The following is a 20000-nucleotide window of genomic DNA, read 5'->3' on the forward strand; positions in this document are numbered from 1 at the left end:
TATATATATATATATATATATATATATATATATATATATATATATATATATATATATATATATATATATATATATATATATATATATATATATATATATATATATATATATATATATATATATATATATATATATATATATATATATATATATATATATATATATATATATATATATATATATATATATATATATATATATATATATATATATATATATATATATATATATATATATATATATATATATATATATATATATATATATATATATATATATATATATATATATATATAACGAAATGGGGATTATGTATGCTTGCAATCATTGTAATGTATGTACAGTTAGCAGTAACTGGAAGTCATTGTAACTTATTATCAGAGAGAGAGAGAGAGAGAGAGAGAGAGAGAGAGAGAGGGAGCATGCTTAGACCTGAATGAGTGACGTCACTCAAATGGCGGGAAAATATGCCTGCCACTGGTAGCACAGAGCGTCAAAAACGGCCGAAAGTAATGCTACGGAGTGCGGACTGTCGTCTTTATTTATTTTTTTTCCTTGAAAATCTCAGGTGCGGAAGTACAGATTCAAAATTTCGCTTTTATGCACCTGTCTCAGGTGCGGAGGTACGGACTTAAAATGTCGCCTTTCCGTACCGGTTACTTCCGCACTTTGGAAATTTTTCCGCACTTCGGACCTCCGCACCTCGTTTGGTGGTCCGCAGGTACGGAGGAGCGGAGGTGCGGACCGAGGTACGGAAGTGCCCAGCTCTTGTAATCTGGAAGTCTGCAAGAGCCCAGATTTAAGTACTGATTCACGTCCACTACTCCAGAAATAATAACGGATAAGTTCATACATTCATATTTGTTTATAGACAAGAGAAAGCGTAGAAATCCAGAAAATTGAGCTTTACTGTGTCTCCTTCACGCAGCGCCGGGTGGACCGACTGACGTGGCATGAAGTTTAGGGATTAGAAACCAGAAACGCATAGCATTCTTGGGTTCGAATAATGGTCGATACCTTACAAGTGATCTTTCTACAGCTGTAATTTGTACAAGATGAAGCCTATATGTTATATATTCTATGGATATCATTTACCTATTTATTTTTTTATTTTCGTAGACATGTAATACAATAAATCCCCACCAATTACACGGTCACATGAAACAGCGGATTAGCCTACTCTTGGTCCATTCCTATCCACATGCGTACTTAACATTACATTTAAAACATTTTCGACCCATGACACACACACACACACACACACACACACACACATTCTCTCTCTCTGAGTCTGCTATATAGGAAATTAGGAATACAAACTAACGGAAGTATGACTTGAGATATTCCCTTGACATGTTGAAAAGTTCAATATTGAGAGAGTAAAACCCACCGGTAGCTTTCGTTGTTGTCACGTCGGTGCGACTGAAGAGTAAGCCGTTGATGGTCATCACTGTCCTTATACAAGCTCGTTTCCTCTTTTACATAAACAGTAAAGCCCTCTGTAGTGGATGTACATGGGAACTTGAGCTACATGTCACATTGTTCGCAACATCATTACTGGCAACTGTGAAAAGACGGCTGAAAATCGTTCACACGAAGTGTACTGCTGAACAAGCACTCGGTATGCGTAAAGGATAACAATGTTGTTGACTATAAACAAAACATTAATGTATATTTATTAGAGACAAATTAATGGCATAAGTATGTGAATGAAACCAACACGCCAGTCTCTTTTATATTAATGATATTTAATGTAACTTATATCACAGAAACAAACAATAAAATGTTCACTTAATAGCAGGGAAAATGTATAAAGATCATTAACATTAAAATTCAAATATTTGAGCTTCGTTACGAGTCAAGCACAGGTTGTCACACATAAGTACATCTTATTGGTACATTCAGTAGTCATGCTGAACACTTCAGACACGAAATAATACTGTTTTTTTTTTATTCTCCAAGTAATGTAATAACATTTAAAAATTCATAGGGTACAAAGATTCATAAATCCAAAAAACTTCAACATTTCCATAATCTAAAACATGGAAGAATCAAGGTCTAAAGCTCAATACCACTCCCACTGGGCACGGGCGAGGAGCCGCGCCCCGGCGCCGTCCCCAGGCAGGCTGGCGGGTCATGTGAGCAACTTGGCTTATTTCAGCAACTATGGTCCGCGGGTTTTGGTCTTGTGCAGTTATAAAAAATGCGTCTTGCTGCAAAAAGTGAATGATTCGGTAAGAAATTTGGCCAATGAATTCTTTAGCAAGCAATTAGTGACTGATTCTACAATTTTTAATTTAGATGTTCCCTGGCCACGTGTGTTTAGGTTGCCGTCGGCGGAGAATTGCTGAGAAGAATTACCGGTCATGTTTCACACTGCAGGTGATCCTTCTCGCCGCATTGCACAAGACACAAACTTGCTTACCAAATCACAATGTAGCGAAAACTGCTGTCCTTTTTTTTTTTTTTTATTTTTGTTTTTATTTATTTATCTTTTTTTGAGGGGCAGTTATTGCAAATATTTGTTTAGCACTGGTGTCCTGCATGTCTGGTTTTTAGCTGGGATACTTTACGCTGTGGAAAAATGGTGTCCTGTTATTTTTTTCATAATTTTTTTTTGTATATATATATTTATTTTGCCTCCCCATCACATCACTCAAAAAACTATGGCGTCTACCACACCGCTGCACTGTTGCACTCCACCTCTCAGCCAGGTACAAAACACACTACGTACACAAAAGGAAACTACAGTGATATCTAAATTACAAATGGAATTTCTTTTTTTTTTATCTCTATTAAAAATCAATGGAAAAATATATAAAACATGCTGACGTGCACTTTGAATGAAAACCAGGAGAGCCCTAATTTTGGTACCACTTAAATTATGGGCCACACCTACCACTTGTCACCTAAATGAGAAAAGTTGACCTCTCCTAAACACTCGCAACTTCAAACTACAGGATCCTCTACACTGCCTAACACGGAAACTGACATCCATTCTCTTTTGAACGAAACTTCAGAAAGGTAAGATGTTGGAAGCCACTTCAGAATGTACTACTTAGTACTATTTGTGGCGCCAGAGTGCACAGTAACGACTAATGCATGACAGACCTCATTAAAGCCTTCTATGACCAGAATTTGTGTCACATGGAATCCCAACTAACAAGTGTAGGCAACACAGTGAAGGTAGAGTTGTACATTATTGCTTCATTACCATAATTCTCCAAAAAACTATTTTGGTTGGTCAACAATGGTTTGAACCTAAAAAAATTACCTCGGGTCTGCATGTGATCGGTGTTAAGATTCCAAGATGACGAGTTCTATGAAGATTTCTGAAGGTAGCTTCCAAGAATGGGAGAGATGACGGGGAGCTACAACCTTAGTCAAGTGGTGTTAACTTAGCAATCACCATTAAGACTCCTCGCTGTTCGGCTGACTCGTTTGTAATTTAAGCACCTGGTGGAATATCTTCGAAACTTTAAAGGCCATGAACCAATGAGATGGAAATGTTTCACTTGAAATGCCCACCTGCAAATTGACAATGATAAAAACGATACACAATAATCAATTTTCTAATCCATTAATAAACTTCCACAAATAATTTAACTTCCAATAACACTTTCACACAAACACGTTTGGTTATCAATACAGTGATAAAGTTGACACCACTCTTTCAGGTGTGAGAGACTTGGGGGAACACATATGCGGGACACTCATCACAACGTTCACGGGGCATGATACATTAGGGATCACAGGGGAGGAGGCCGCCAGACGCCGCCACTGGTATACTCTTCTCCCGTCTTACCGACCTTCCTCAGCCAATGATTATGATGATTATGTAATATACGTGTGTGTGTGTGTGTATATGTGTGTGTGTGTGTGTGTGTGTGTGTGTGTGTGTGTGTGTGTGTGTGTGTGTGTGTGTGTGTGTGTGTGTGTGTGTGTGTGTGTGTGTGTGTGTGTGTGTGTGTGTGTGTGTGTGTGTGTGTGTGTGTGTTTAATCGTCTTCTGTAATGTATCAATTTTCTTTTTTTAAATTTTTTTAGCAATTTGCTGAGCCTCTCTTGAAACCTTTCAATGCAAATATGTGACAGTGTTGTGCTGAGCGGGGACAGGAATGAGACAGTCAGTTGACAAAATATAAGAAAGGGTAAAGAAAACCGCTTATCACAGAGAAGTATCTACATCCAGTTTTTATAGACCTGAGCAGTCTCTTGCTACTCCAGAGAATCATCAGTACGTTAGCTTTTCTTCGACTAGATAATTAAAGACTGGGACAACAACCTTAAGACAATGTTCCAACTCGGCATAGGAAACTTGGCTGTCTGTCTGTCCGGCCGCCGCCCGCACGAATCAACGCGGGCTGAGGGAGCGTCGCAAGACGAGGCACCATATGGCCGGCCGAGCCAGCGGGCGTTCCTGTTGTCAGTGCACTGAGAGGGAGCGATCTTACATTATTGCTTTGAATTCAGTCCCAATCCGTAAAGTACACAAATTCAGAGGATACACTTAATAGTCCATTTTCACACGTAAAACAATTGCAACACCTTCAAATATCGTCAACATGAATGGTTCAGACACGGTATAGCTAACAAGTGTTATCTAGAAACATTGGCACATAAGGTTCACATCGAGTTTTCACTCTCCCTTTGTACATAATGATAAAGAAACAACAGGCTGCCCTGGGATACAAACCCCGATAAGACCACTCGCCACTGTTTGTCTCGACAATATACACGACTCACAGTTGAAAAGGAAAAAACAGCTAAAGGAATTTGAAAAATTGTAACAGCAAAATATATATCTCACTCCGTTCACTAACACTGTCTGGTCGCGGTCCCAGGGTCCTGCGAAGCACAGAAGGCTCGGCCTCCCCGTGCCGGGTCTTGGCACGAAATAGAAAATAAGAGTGACGCAGTGGGTGCCATTTCAGGAGGTGAGTGAGTCCTCCACGAGGTGTGGAGGCGGCTCCCTCACTCGGCCCGCCCGCCTCTCGGAGTGACTCTCCTTGACGTCCGGCGATGCTTAGGCGCACGAACATGGCCTATGCAAATGCCAGGCTTCGTTACAAATTGCATATATATTGCATTTGCATATGTTATAGTTGAGTGCATAGGAGGAGTGTGTCAGCATTTCAGTTAGTCCACTGCTCTCAGGCCCTTATGGATGACGCCTCTCAGATCACTGGAAAGAACTCCGTAAACAGCACTCCCTGAGTTGGAAGAGGCGATCATGTATACACCATGAAAGTTGAGGGTCACAACCAAGACAAGAAGGTCCTTGAGAAAACTAGGGGAAGGAGTGACCCTTGGCACAACACACGAGGAAGCTACAAGGCCCTCCTACAAACACGACACTCTTAAAAAGTTCATTCGAAAGCCGTAAAAAGACAACCGTAACTCACGCCGCCGGGCAGCCTCACACGCTTAGAGGAAGACCGTCACACGGGACAGGAAAGAACAGGGGAAGACGCTCCTTGTCGCTGAGAGGAGGGAAGGAAGAGGAACCACGAATACAAGAGAGTATTTACCCACATCATATAAAAAAGCACAAATCTTTATCAGAAGTTCATATCACGATCATCGAAAACCTTTGAGTTATCAGTGCGGGTTGAATTGAGCTTATAAATTATGAAGTCGGGGTATTTAAACTATAAATGCCCACGGTGAATGACAGTACCTAAAAATAATTGAGTAAAAATCGCCATAAGAACGCCTGGCCTCCAGTGAGGTATTCCCCATCGTTGTCAACGCGTCAAGACCATGACAGTCCTGGTACTGTGCGGCCACACCGGGCAGGCCTTTGTCGTTGGTACAGTACTAGGAACAGTGAGCAGAGGGGGAAAGGAGACCGCCCTCTGGAGTATCTGGGGCGAAGAGTAGGTCCTGGGAGCCAACCGCTATCTGGGAGGGCGAGGGAGGGAGCCTCGGTCAGTAGTACTGGTAATGGTATGACGGAGGTGGGGAGGAGTGGTTATGGTGGCGGGGATAGGGAGATGACGGGTATTGAGAGTAGGGAGATGATCTGTCTTTACTTATCTGAGAATTTGGGGTAGATGGGGGTACTGGGGTCCCAGGCTGGAGGGGAACTGCACTTCCCGTCACGAAAAGTTCCCCGTGGGTGTGGGTGGTGAAAGAAGGAGACAAGTCAGACCTTGGAATGGGAGACATCTGTCTTGAGGTGAGCAATGGAGAATGAGAAGCAGGCGCAACGATGCGGCTGATTGGGGGCAAAGGGGGGTTAGCAGAGGGGGAGAGTGGAGGGCTGCCAACTCCTCCTCGGTCCATCCCCAGATTGACAAGGGGTGACATTTGCCCATGAGGGGACAGCTGGGAGTAGGGTGGCAGCTGGGTGTGAGGTGACAGCTGGGTGTGAGGAGACAGCTGAGTGTGAGGAGACAACTGATTATGAGGGGAGAGTTGACTGTGAGGAGACAGCTGGTTATTGGGGGACAGCTGGGAGTGAGGAGACATTCCACGGGCTGCTGGGTGATTGTGGATAGGCGAGTCCATGCGGTGGACGTCAGGGTCATGCCGGGGAAGGGTTAGGTCGAGGGAGTGGCGGTCATCGGGGTGTGAATCCGACACATACACGGTGGTGCACACTGAGCCCGGCCTGTGAGCGTCACTGGTGAAGGTGAGCGTGCGGCCAGTCATGCTCAGGTCCATCGAGTGGGCGGGAACCCTCTCCAGCTCGTACAGCTGGGCACGACCAGACTGGTGGCTGACCTCCCCATGATACCGCTGCTGCAGACTGGCCAGGTCAGCTGGTCGGAGGAAGAGGTTAGCGCGGGTCATGTCCACGCATTGGTCAAGCGGCACAGGGGAGCGAAGACCGTCCGTCGTCACCAGATAGGAGCGAAGAGCATCAGGAGTCGGGCTGGGCGAGAGGTAGGGTGACCGGGGAGGCTCAGGAGAGCGCAGGGCGGGCAGGCCACGGAAGTCATGTGGCTGCAGCTCGGGTAGTGATAGCTGGTCTGTTAGATGGTCATTTCTGGGCGACAGATGACCTCCCTCACACATGGGGTCCAGCCCCATAGAGGTTTCCGAGTCATCCAGGTGGCTGGGGAGGCAATGCTCCTGGCCAACGGGTGTCAGCTCGGCGTGGCGGTAGTGCTTGTAGCTCATGTCCAAACCAACACTGAGGGAGGAGGGGAGTGACACCGGGAGTCCCTGCGACACCGGTAGCTGGTCTAATACCTGCAGGGTGGGTTCCAAGCCCCCTCCCGAGCTGAGGGGAGTGGGTGGAGCCATGGGCGTTCCTGGATCCACTGGGGTGGCGGGTGTTGGAGGAGGAAGGTCATCTGATTTTACAAGGGTAAGGTTGTGGGCGTGGTCAGTCTGGTGATGGGAGTGCAGGTCGTCCCCGACAGATGAAGGTGGAAGAGGGTCCAGGGTGGCGTGAAGGTTGTCGTGCAGGTCATGGCCCAGTGAATCATGCAAGTCACGCGTCCCGATGGTCTCATGTACGACCATCACCTCAGGCAGATCACGTGGATCATATTCCCGCTCAAGTGTGTACTCCAGGTGTCCCCGCTCGTCCTCCGTCGCGCTGGTGTATTTGATGTGGGTGGCAAGGGCTGCGTCAGGTGGTAGGATTTGCTCGATGGAAGTTACAACAGCCGAGGGCGGGAGGGGCGAATAGCGGCCACTGTAGCCCAAGAGGCGGTCGTGGCTTCCCACTCCGCCCACGCGGCCGTCCATCTTGAGGGTCTGCTCGGCCACACTGAGGGCAGCCTCCACCAGCAGCGACGCATTGGACTCTCGCCGGTACAACTTTTCTTCCCCGGCTGTCTCTTCTTCATCTTTCTTTCTCTTCTGAGCAAGTTCTTCCTCCAGGCGATCGTCAAAGTCATACACATCACGTGCATTTTCATCGGGGTCGTAATCTCGATCTTGCATCTCCAGGGGATCTCCAAGCCACTTGCGAGACCCTTTACTGACCAGCCGCGTGGTGGCCGTGGCGTACTTGGTCACATAGCCGTGCAAGGTTGCTGCTGGGGGCAGTTTGGCCGCTGCTGCCAAGAGAAGATCTGCCCGTGATGAGGGTGGCGTGTCGCTGGGACCAACTGAGGCCGGTTGTGGGTCAGTCCCGTGGGAGTTCTCAGCCTGTTGGTTGGATGTGTTCTCAGACGGCGTTTCGGAGCTGACATTGCTCGGGCTGGCGTTAGGCACCTTTCCCCTGCCTGGATCGTTGACCAGTCCGCCAGAGTAGGAGTCAAAGGTGTAGGGAATGCAGCGCTCGATAGTGGGCATGCTCTCCCCCGTGTAGCCGTGTACTTTCTTGTAGTGGAATTGGAGACACTGCTTGGTGGTGAAGGCAGCGTTGCAGCTCGTCTCGGTGCACCTGTCAAACATGAGACATCTGTAAGTACAGTCTGAAAACATAAGGTAGTCTTGAGAAGCTTGACGTAGCTGAAAATTGGTTTACACACACACACACACACACACACACACACACACACACACACACACACACACACACACACACACACACACACACACACACACACACACACACACACACACACACACACACACACTCACTTGAAGGGCTTGACTCCTGAGTGTGTCAGCATGTGTATCTTGAGGTTGCTCTTATTCTGGAACATTTTGCCACAACGGTCACACGTCGCGCCAGTGCTTAAATCCTGCTGCGACCATGGTACGGAGGCGAGGTGGGGAGATTGTTATTAGTGGATGAAATACTACACCTGCTTTTACTTCGATATACGAGTCAGAGAGAGAGAGACAGATAGAGAGAAAACAGAACTGACGAGCCAACACTATTAAACTTACTTTGTGGTGTACCTCCTTCAGGTGCCTCTGCAGTGCCGCCCGCGATCCCAGCACCTTGAAACACAGCTTACACTGGAATTCCCGCAGCACCTCGGCCATGTCTGAGAGGAAGCGCGTCACGGAGTTAGGAATACATGGATCAGGGACATCACGACAAAGGCAGAAAGAGAAGGTGATGGAGGATGGAATGAGGAAAGTCACCACAGTACTCTTAAGGTTAGGGAAGGAAGGACTGATTTTACTTTCATCTTTACTGAGTTTAGAGAACGCTAGAAAGAGGAGATAAGTGTGCATGGATTGCCTCTACGTCTGACTGTTTTTGAAGTGTTGAATTAGTTCTTTGTAGTTTGTGTGGAAGGAGATTACAAAAGTGTGTGTGTTTGTGTGTGTGTGTGTGTGTGTGTGTGTGTGTGTGTGTGTGTGTGTGTGTGTGTGTGTGTGTGTGTGTGTGTGTGTGTGCGTGCGCGCACCCTTTTCCTTCGTGCAGTCCTTAGTGTGTGTCCGCATCCAGGTGAGTGAGTGAACAAGAAGTGGGCACACATACACTCTACGTGCGTGGTGTGTGGTAAACAAGCGCCTACAGGAAGATGTTAATGTGGAGTCACTGTCGATGACCAGTGTTCTGTGTAACAAGTTCAATGTTTGTGAATGTGTAACAGTTATCTAAGCAGGATGGGTATGTATATATGTGTGTGAATGTTAATGTGTTCTTAATGTGTTTTTATGAATTACTTGCACTCAGGGGAAGAAAATAAAGCATAAGATGAGCAACGTATGCATTTTTACGCTTCTCATCTACATTAGCTAATCCTCATCAAAGAAAAGGAGTGACAGGAAGGTCATGGAGGGAATAATTCAACATTTCACATACTATTACCTTCCCTGGAAAAGAGAAACATGTTACACGTATATCACAGGTTAGTATTTTGAATTAAAACTTAAAATTACGTATACTTACTACCTTGAACTAAATGAATGTAATACTCATAAGAAATGATAATGATAACACTAGTGATTATGATATCAATGATAATAATAATAGTTATAATAATAATGATAATGATAATAATGATAATAATAATAATAATAATAATAATAATAATAATAATAATAATAATAATAATAAGGTGAAGAAAAAACAAATACTCCCGTTAAAATTTGATGAAGAAGAAAAAAAAAAAATCTCGTGCTTTCATCTCACGCCACTCATCCAATCTCTGCTTCTCGCTCACTCAAATCGCCACCACCACTACCTCTGCCATCACCGCCTCCCCAAGGACCACCAGCATCACCACCACCTCTACTACCTTCCCCTCATCACCATTACTACGGCTGTCATTCACACCCAGCTCACCATCACCGTCACCACGAACACATCATTCACCATACCACCATCACAACCGTTCTCACACCACCATCACCACAGCAGTCATCACACCACCACTATCATTACCACAACTGTCATCACACCACCACTATCATCGCCACCACCACTCTCTGCCTGCTTGGCGCTCCCAACAGTGGTGGTGACCTTGTCCTGAAAACTACCACAACAATGGACATCACCACCCAGAGCATCACACAGCCCCTCGGTGCTGCCCTCCTCACATGGAATGAGGCATAACACAAATCTGAGGAATTAAAATATGTTCAAAATAAATATTTATTTCCACAAACTGAAGGGAGTAATTAGCCTCTAAAATTTATAAAAAACACTGAAATAAATATACCTCAACAGTGATCATGCATCTGTAAGTAATTAAATCCCAATGATATAAAACATATTTAATAAAAAGTCATATATATATATATATATATATATATATATATATATATATATATATATATATATATATATATATATATATATATATATATATATATATATATATATATATATATATATATAAGAATTAGAATCTTTAATCCAGTTCGTTATTGAGGATGTGACATGAATATACAAAAAAAGGGAAAATTTGAAGAAAAAATGTTTAATTTTCGTGCAACATGAGCGCAAAGATTGAAAGTGAGCTCCGGCACTTGAAAGTTTTGTTTGGTGCTTGTTAGTGTGTTTATACTGGTGACTTACCTGCGTGCATGCGCTTCTGGTGGGAGCGGAGGTGCTGCGGCTGACAGAACTTCTTGCCGCAGTAGTCACACAGCGGGAAGACACGGGCGGGATTGCGGCCACAGGAGTAGGTCACGTGCATATCCAGCGAGTGTAGCCGCAAGAAGAACTGTTCGCCGCAAACACACGCACACACATACACACGGGCGCACGCACACGCACACGCACACACACACACACATACACACACACACACACACGAGACAAACCATAAGTCGCCAGATCCAGTCACGCACGCAGACGCACGAGAGAGAAAAGAGAAAAGGAAAGACCAACTTGAGAATGAGAGAAGGAGTGTCTGGCGAGGGAGGGCGGCAGTTCCCGGAGGACTGACACAGCACGCAATCATGGTGACACCCTTGTGAGGCAGGGTGGAGGAGAGGTGCTCGGCCTGCCGCACTCCCGGCGCAGACGCTCGCTAGACTAAGTTTTTGGGCGGAACCAGGGAAGGCGGAGAGGGGCCCCCACCATACTTTCCACATACTCGTCTTCTGCATAGATGGCGCTGGTGTCTTTATCTTATTCTTGGAGTGCAGGCTTCAAGGATCTTGTTTGTTTTGTGGTGTAGGGATTTTAAGAATACTCTCAACTGTCTGTGGTCAGAAGGCGTGCCAACAACAGCAGAGCGGGAAGATCCGAGAAAATTTAACCACCAAAGCAGGAGCGAAGTACAGTAAGTACAGAACTGTGTCGTCTCTGCACGGCGTGATGTCATGTTTTGTCTTGAAGTAGGTGCACTGGTCTAAATACTGTCAAGGTCGTCATGTTGTGTGCTCAAGGAAGGAACAGCGAATATTTGCATATTTGCATCAGAGAATGTGTCGTGCAAGAATCAATGAAAAAAAAAGGAGAAAAATGAAATACATCTCTAAAAGAAGTAAGCCAAGCTACTGTTTCTGAGGGGTCGTATTGACTATGCATGGTGAATCATGTTCTACAATTTAGCTATAATTTAGGATTCCCAGTTTTAGTTCCTACGATAACAGATGAGGGATGAAATTTAAGAAGGTAACATGAACGTAGAAGTGTGAACTCAAGGAGGCGGCTGCTACTGAGGATAGAGAGGATGAAGATAAGAGGATAGAGGTTAGAATTAAAAAGATACATACTGCTGGAGTTGAGAGGAAAGACCGAAAGTGGTTGAAGTTAAAATGATGAAGGTTAAGAGTTACAAGAAAGTAGGTTTCAGTGTGAATATGAAAGAGGTTGAAGATTAAACTTAACAAGTTATTAAAAAAGAAGAAAAAATGTGACCTATCCTTATGAACACATACACATATTTAATTTCTCCGTCTATCTGTCAATCCGTCTTTTTCATCTATCCATTCATCCACTCAACTATCCCTGGGAGATGTGTGTTGACATGATTCACACAATCAATCACACAATTTCGGAGAAGGAACTGATACTTCTGAGTGGGGACGAAATTTTGACAGCCCGCAATAAGAAAGAGAATTAGTGGAAGAGAAGTAAGCGGCTGAGCGACCCCTTGCCTTGTCCTTGTGTCTTCCCGGCGAGTCGTGCTGGTTGACTTGGCCTTGGAACAAAACTGAACAGGAGAAGCAGATCGTCCAAGTGTAGCAGCTGGGAGTTGTAGGGAGTGAGAGGTGAGATGGAGAGTGTGAAGCAGTGAGAGGCAGCCAGGGAAAACGAAAGCTCAATGCAGAACATGAAGGGAGCTTTCACACCTCACGGGTCAGTTCAGGTCAGAAGAGCCGGGGGTAACAGAGGCTGAATATGATGTTGAATATCTGTGAGTAGGATTAGCAAGTGTGTGTGTGTGTGTGTGTGTGTGTGTGTGTGTGTGTGTGTGTGTGTGTGTGTGTGTGTGTGTGTGTGTGTGTGTGTGTGTGTGTGTGTGGGTGGGTGGGTGTGTGGTAGCAGGTGAGAGGCCAGCCGTCGAGCCCGCCCTGGTTTCTGCCCTTACCGTAGGTCGTCCTCTTGACCCCTGTTACTAGGTCACTGGCGGCATCCCGACCCTACCTGCAGCTGCTTCTTGACCCCACCGGCGAGTGTGACTTGCCGTACAGACTAGGATGCGACGCCTGTCCCCTCCCTCACCTCCACCATCCCGACACTCACCACTGTGCATTCGCTTGATGTGCACCTTCAGTTTCTGAGGCTGACAGAACTTTCGGCCACAAAAGTCGCAGAGCGGCCGCGTACGCTGGGGGTTGGCGGCACAGCCGTAGGTGCGATGCATATCCAGGTAGTTGAGACGGAGGAAGAACTGCAACGCCACACAAGCACCGACTACAGCGCCCGCACGACAGGGAGAGCCAAGCGTGCCAGCTTATGAGGCTCGCCGCTTGGTGGTGGTCCCCCGACGCTGCCGCTGGTGCTGAGGGCGACCCTGCTGACACCGCCGTGACCCGCTCCTGCTCTCATCCGGGAAGCATCTCCTGCCCTGACTATAGCGTCGTGAAGACAACCATGGGCAGTGCAGGAGGAACAGAAGAGTTGTCCTCTTCCAATACCAGGATGAGGCGGACGGACGGCCGGGCCGGCACCGCCGCCCGCGGCGACACTCGACCGACGGCGAGGGACCCACCCACTCCTCACACTGTTAACTCTCAGCTAAATTCTACCTTTTGCCTCAGAGGTTTTCCTCGCTTTTCATCTAATGCAAATATCTTGAATTCTGAATTGTTTAAAGTTAAATTCCAAAGTAGGTTAATGGATTTAAGTTGTCTATAATCGAACATAATTATAATTGTTATGCAGATTACACTTCAAAAACAAGGAGTTAATAACCCGTACTTCAGAGCAATTTATAACACCGAGCAAAATAGATAGAAAAAGAACAGATAAAATGCACGGGCCAATATAATGATAACCAGCACCAAAATGCAGATGGACAGTATAATAATAATAATAATAATAATAATAATAATAATAATAATAATAATAATAATAATAATAATAATAATAACAAATAAACAAATAAATAGATAATGATAATAATAAAACAAGGAGTAAAATAATAACAAAATAAGTGAGTGATAATAGTATATAGGGACAAAAATTGATACACAAAATGTACCAGAAAGATGTATATAAACTCTGTATAAGAAAAGTTAAAATCGGGTGCATATAATGAACGTATGACTGTGCGAAATGGAAAAAAGTCAAAAAATATTATGGAAAGGTGCATAACTTGGAATTTAACGTGCAAAAAGATGAAATAACAAGGAAATGAGTATCAACAAGGGGGCTCAAGAGGCTGTTAGTGACTCTAGCACCGCGTCTCAACAATATTTCGCCTCGACTATCTAGTAGTTGGTAGTAACAGGCCCAGCAGCTAGAGTAGACTTTCTCATCTAGAGTTGTATTTACAGATCGTTGTTTTCTTGTCATTAGTGACTAGTTTTCAACACTAAATCTATCTATGCCTAAGACTTTGAAAACGTAAAGTAAGAAAGAAATAAGTGTGTAGGTACAAAGATGATCACTTCTAGTCTTTTCTTCGGTAATCTAATTGATGCCACTCTATGACTTCTCTAAACCTTTCTAGTAGCCGTTCATTCTAAGCCTCTAGAAACTGTCGGCGCTACCACGAGGAATGACAGTGGAGTGCAGGTGAAGCGGTGAGCGGGCCAGCCGCCACCACCCCTCGGCTGTGGCTGAAGGGTGACGACCAGCGGGAGGCAACGCTCACCCTAGCTCGGTCACCGGAGACACACTCGCCGCATGGGGTTACAAGAGGCTCTTGGCGCCGTGACTACACATGAGAGAGACAGACAGTGACCGCTTATCATGTCGCGTTTAACTGAGTCCACGCAATGAGAGGATCGTTAAGAGCCTGAAATTGGACCAAATTCACTTCTCAGATCCCCTCTTCCCTGCCCGCCCACACCATTCACCAGAGCCACTGTAGTGCCGGCTGAGGGCGAGATCTGAGGGTAGCAGCTTCTTCCTTCGTCGGGGACAACCCACCAGGACGACCGACTTAGTCTAGCGCAGCGTCTAAGCTAAAGCAACGACACCAACAACATTCATTTCTAAGTGAACTTAAGAGGAGCACGATGTTGGGGCACAGCCAGATGCTACAGCAACTATACCAGTCCACGGTCCACGACAAACCCAGGCTGTGTGTGTGTGTGTGTGTGTGTGTGTGTGTGTGTGTGTGTGTGTGTGTGTGTGTGTGTGTGTGTGTGTGTGTATTAAGGAATATTGTGGTCTGATGGTGATGATGGTGGTGGTGGTGTGTGTGTGTGTGTGTGTGTGTGTGTGTGTGTGTGTGTGTGTGTGTGTGTGTGTGTGTGTGTGTGTGTGTGTGTGTGTGTGTATTAAGGAATATTGTGTGGTCTGATGGTGATGGTGGTGGTGGTGGTGTGTGTGTGTGTGTGTGTGTGTGTGTGTGTGTGTGTGTGTGTGTGTGTGTGTGTGTGTGTGTGTGTGTGTGTGTGTGTGTGTGTGTGTGTGTGTGTGTGTGTGTGTGTTTGTGTGTGTGTGTTAACAATATGTGTGTGGTGGTGGTGGTGGTGGTGGTGGTGGTGTGTGTGTGTGTGTGTGTGTGTGTGTGTGTGTGTGTGTGTGTGTGTGTGTGTGTGTGTGTGTGTGTGTGTGTGTTTTAAGCAATATTGTGTGGTTTGGTGGTGGTAATGGTGGTGGTGGTATATATATATATGTGTGTGTGTGTGTGTGTGTGTGTGTGTGTGTGTGTGTGTGTGTGTGTGTGTGTGTGTGTGTGTGTGTGTGTGTGTGTGTGTGTGTGTGTGTGTGTGTGTGTGTGTGTGTGTGTGTTTTAAGCAATATTGTATGGTCTGGTGGTGGTGATGGTGGTGGTGGTGGTATATATGTGTGTGTGTGTGTGTGTGTGTGTGTGTGTGTGTGTGTGTGTGTGTGTGTGTGTGTGTGTGTGTGTGTTTTAAGCAATATTGTATAGTCTGGTGGTGGTGATGGTGGTGGTGGTGGTATATATATGTGTGTGTGTGTGTGTGTGTGTGTGTGTGTGTGTATGCTCACGCGAGTACTTTGTGCGTTAAATCCACATTTTTTAATATTTATTTCTATCATTCTAATCACATCTTAAATGGTGGTAGGAGTAGATTTGGCGGCTAGAGGCGAAAGTACGGGTACGGCAGCGAGTGGCACGGACTGATACAGGACAGGCGTGATTACCAGATCCATGCTGGCACTTGGTCGACTCGGGATTATTAAGGAAAAGTGTCTGACTCGAGAATTCATGCCTCGCATGAACAGTAAAGAGGCGATGTCTGCTTGACGGACTCCTTCACTTATACTAGAAAACACCCGCGGTTCAGTTCCACAGTTCTCTCCACTTGACATCCTCCTTCTTAGCAGCATAATAAAGGAAACTCTATGGAAATGGATGAAATTCTTTTATAATTTCTGGAAGAGTCTCAATGGGAAGCAGTGTGTCGCGAAGGTTTGACGGGCATGACGCAGACTTTATCACGGGACCTGCATGTCCTCATCACACTTTGTGGCTGTCCACGGGTGGGCAATGTAAGGTATCAGCTAAATATAACAAAGAACATTTTGAATAGTGAACCACAGTAACGGTTCCAAACTTTCGATAAAGTGTGAGACTACAACAAAGGCGCTGGCTTTGTTGTCTTGTCCGAGAGTCACATTGTTTACCTTTGACCAAGCAGGTGTGTCCTGCTGCACTTAGAATACACACTGTCGAGAAAAGACACCGGTCAGAGTGAATGCAATCACGTGGCTCGTGTGAAGATTTGAACCTGAGCAGCTTGCATTAATTCTACATACAAGAAATCAAAGTTATCGTTCCTTTTGTTTTTCACGTTCAATAAATATATTGAATTCAGAATACAATGTTACTCCTATTTTATTTCTACAAAACGGTCGATAATTGTATTCAAACCAAGTGAAAGAGTTTATGAAATTATAATTTACTATCATATTGAACATTATGGTAAAATAATCCATTGATCAAAATTACTATCAGATGCTCGATCCTGAGCCACAAAAAGGGTGAGAGCATGGTGTCGGACTCTTACGGTGCAGCCAGTCAGCGGAGACTCGTTAGTACCACAGAGGCTATCAAAGCGAGCAGAAAAACCTGAACATTGAGTGAGGAGAAGCGGAAGTCCACGGTCATCTGGCTGTGCCCTGTCCTGTGCCTAGCGGCGCGCGGCGTGACAACATCGACCTTGCTGGGGCCCGGGGAGCCTCCCGTCAGGCCGCACTGAGCCTACACGTGACGCGAGGCCTGGCGCGGCCGGGACTGGTCGCTCCTAACACTACCTATGATTATCTTTTATCATTATTATTATGCACGTGGACGCGTCGCTGCCCAGAGTAAGTGGGCGACGACTGAAGCAAGGAAAAGGAAGAGGTCAGAGGAAGAGGAATGAGGTAATATGTACACATGCAGATGCATTACCCACGACCACCAACCAGAGTAACACCTGTGTCCCTTACACAAGTCTTGTGTACAGAGAAAACAGCATATAAGTGAATATAATACACACACATCTGGATAAAACATTTTGGGAACAATTTCCAAGCCTTAAATATTACTTACGTTTAATACTTTAACATAAATTATGGACTTAATCAGCGAAGGTGATGTGGTGTGTGCCACGAGCCCTTTGTGCCTTCTTGTTCTCTTGCCTTCCACCAGCAAGGGAAATTCAGACTTGTCAACATTTGACAAACTTATAATACATGTGTTGACACCTCCAAACATCAAACATCACATCAAAGAGGAGTTCACCAAACGATACACACAGCAACACTGCACGCCAGTCTCGTCATCGCTTCTAATGTGGATTGATTGGTACTGAACATTACTCAGGCTGAATACTGTAGTCTTCAACATGTGACCTAAAACATCTTTTACTTTTCAAGTGGAGCATGTAACAGAATCAGTAAAGTTGCGTTTCAAGTGAGCAAACCATTTCTTAATTTTCTATTATCGCATAATCATTTTGGTAAGGAAACTAACACGCCTCGATTGATTACTTTCACTTTCTATATCAAATAAATGACTGTCTGATCTGGGCCTTACACTTACAAACTACACAACATGCTGTTTGTGTTCCCATTTCAAGTGAGTACAAAATAATGCAGTAACAATATATGGATCAAATTTGCAAAATACGCTCGGTAAATCAGTAGATGGAGGTCGAGTCCCTGAATTAGAGGGTTTGACATCTGGCCGAGACACACGAGAGAACGCACTCATGTCCGTGTGTTCAGTATACTGTGCCTTTTACAATGTGAATCTGGTGCGCTCCTGTTCACATCAAGTAATGATTCTATTATCTACAGATACAGCAAAGACTTTTTCTTTTCATCTGCAAAGATACTGAAGAGTTTTTAAAACATTAATTTTGGAACGACTACGTACGTATGTTCCATTCGTAATATATAACTTAAAAAAAAAAAGAAAGCCCGCTTGTGGTTATAGCTCTTGTAAGTGTGCATGGTGGCGCCACCACTTGTAAGCACGGTTGCTTCTTGACAACATATTAAAGCACGCTTGTCGAAACCGTAATGAAAATTTAAATAAATAAAATAATTTTAAGGCACTCGGCGGGGAACAAGAAAAATTTACGTATTGATAGAAATAAACGCGGTATCCTGCTGACAAATTTCCTTTGGGTCCTTTCTCTTTTCTGCATCTAAACATAGATAGACACAAGCAATAAAAATGAGAAAGTGAACAACACCCTCAGCAGCAAGCAGCAGCCGCAAACCTCCAACCACTCACACTGTGTCCAAATGAGGGGACTCACTCCAGACTTTACACCGTACACAAGACGAGGTCACAAGGGAAAGGAAACGTGCGTTGGAGTGAACAAGTGGTGTGGGGAATCATCAATTCTGCTCTCAAGACAGTTTCTTTTGGCAAACTTATGTAGAAAACTCTGAATCATTTCATCGAGTCGAGAGTCTTCGTGGTCTGAGGACCAACAGGGGGTGGGAGGGGCACAGGCAGGCACCGAAACACCTGGAAACACATGTGGTGGTGCCAGCACGGGCCGCACACCACGGGGAGGAGGGAGAAGGGGGGTTCTGTCGGGATGGACCTGGTGGCTTCACGCCTGGACCATACACGTGGATATGGTGGTGGTGGTGGAGGTGGTGGGGGTACACGTGGCTTATGTCACTCGGCACTGTGGCACCACCGCATTTCCATACATGGTATTTTCATCGGAACTTGCACATAGTTAATCTACATTTCCGAACAACATGCATTTTCATTACAACCTGCACGCGGCGTCGGGCTGGTGCACCGTCTCGGCCACTGTCATCATTCTTTATTGAAGAAAAAAAAAAAAATACAATCACATGATTAAGCAAAAAATACGATAGAATGATTGATTTTATTTTATCCTATTTTATAAAAATGTAACCATGATTTTATATATATATATATATATATATATATATATATATATATATATATATATATATATATATATATATATATATATATATATATATATATATGATCATCATCATCACATGCATGATGTCGAGCAGCTGTTGACGTGATGAGATTGCAGCAGTAGTAATGAAGGCGGCATCCCGCGTCAAGGTGCACCTCACCATCATCAGGAGGCGTGAGTGTCAGACTGATAGGCGTGGCGGCGTGACGGGCCACTACAGCGTCCTTGCCTATAGTATTGACGTACCTGTCAGTTAGGATGAGCACTTGTCTTTGTCTGTGCCTGAGCGTGTATCTACAGTAGCAATGAGAGTCACTACACTATTCATATGTGGCGCCACTTCTAACATGCATTCATAAATGAACTTTTAAAGATCTAAAATCCATGAGTTGTCTTCCTCAGTGAATTCCAATCAAAAAGGTGTCGAAAGCATGACCCGTTTCTTGAATGCCAGGCTGATGGACACCACGCACGGCGGCCACGAGTGAGACACTCCTCGCCAATCACACCGCCTCGTGCCGTAACAAGAGGCAGACTGTCTGCACACATGACATCACGCTGCTTGCTGCCGCTACTACTTCATATGATGCCCCTCGGTAAACTAGTTAATGTAAAATATCTTCATACCAACCGTTTACAGAACATACTTCTACGCTATCAATTTACGAAACACAACGCGTTATA

General features: G+C 44.8%; 1 protein-coding gene across 4 annotated transcripts in view; it reads right to left on the minus strand.

Moving 5' to 3' along the window:
• Positions 1-1723: 1723 nt before the first annotated feature.
• Positions 1724-20000, minus strand: part of LOC123503466 — a 200420-nt gene continuing 182143 nt past the window's right edge. Inside the window, exons 9-12 of one of the 4 annotated variants that reach the window (XM_045253251.1) lie at positions 10888-11035; positions 8799-8899; positions 8547-8650; positions 1724-8346 (exon numbers count right to left, since the gene is read on the minus strand). In XM_045253251.1, the coding sequence (XP_045109186.1) occupies positions 5931-8346; positions 8547-8650; positions 8799-8899; positions 10888-11035 (2769 nt within the window). In that variant the 3' untranslated portion in view covers positions 1724-5930. Of the gene's footprint in view, positions 8347-8546; positions 8654-8798; positions 8900-10887; positions 11036-13008; positions 13157-20000 lie in introns of all 4 variants that reach the window. The other 3 variants (XM_045253252.1, XM_045253249.1, XM_045253250.1) reach the window with 3 other exon arrangements.

Source organism: Portunus trituberculatus, chromosome 14 (genome assembly GCF_017591435.1).
Source record: "Portunus trituberculatus isolate SZX2019 chromosome 14, ASM1759143v1, whole genome shotgun sequence".
NCBI lineage: Eukaryota > Metazoa > Arthropoda > Malacostraca > Decapoda > Portunidae > Portunus > Portunus trituberculatus.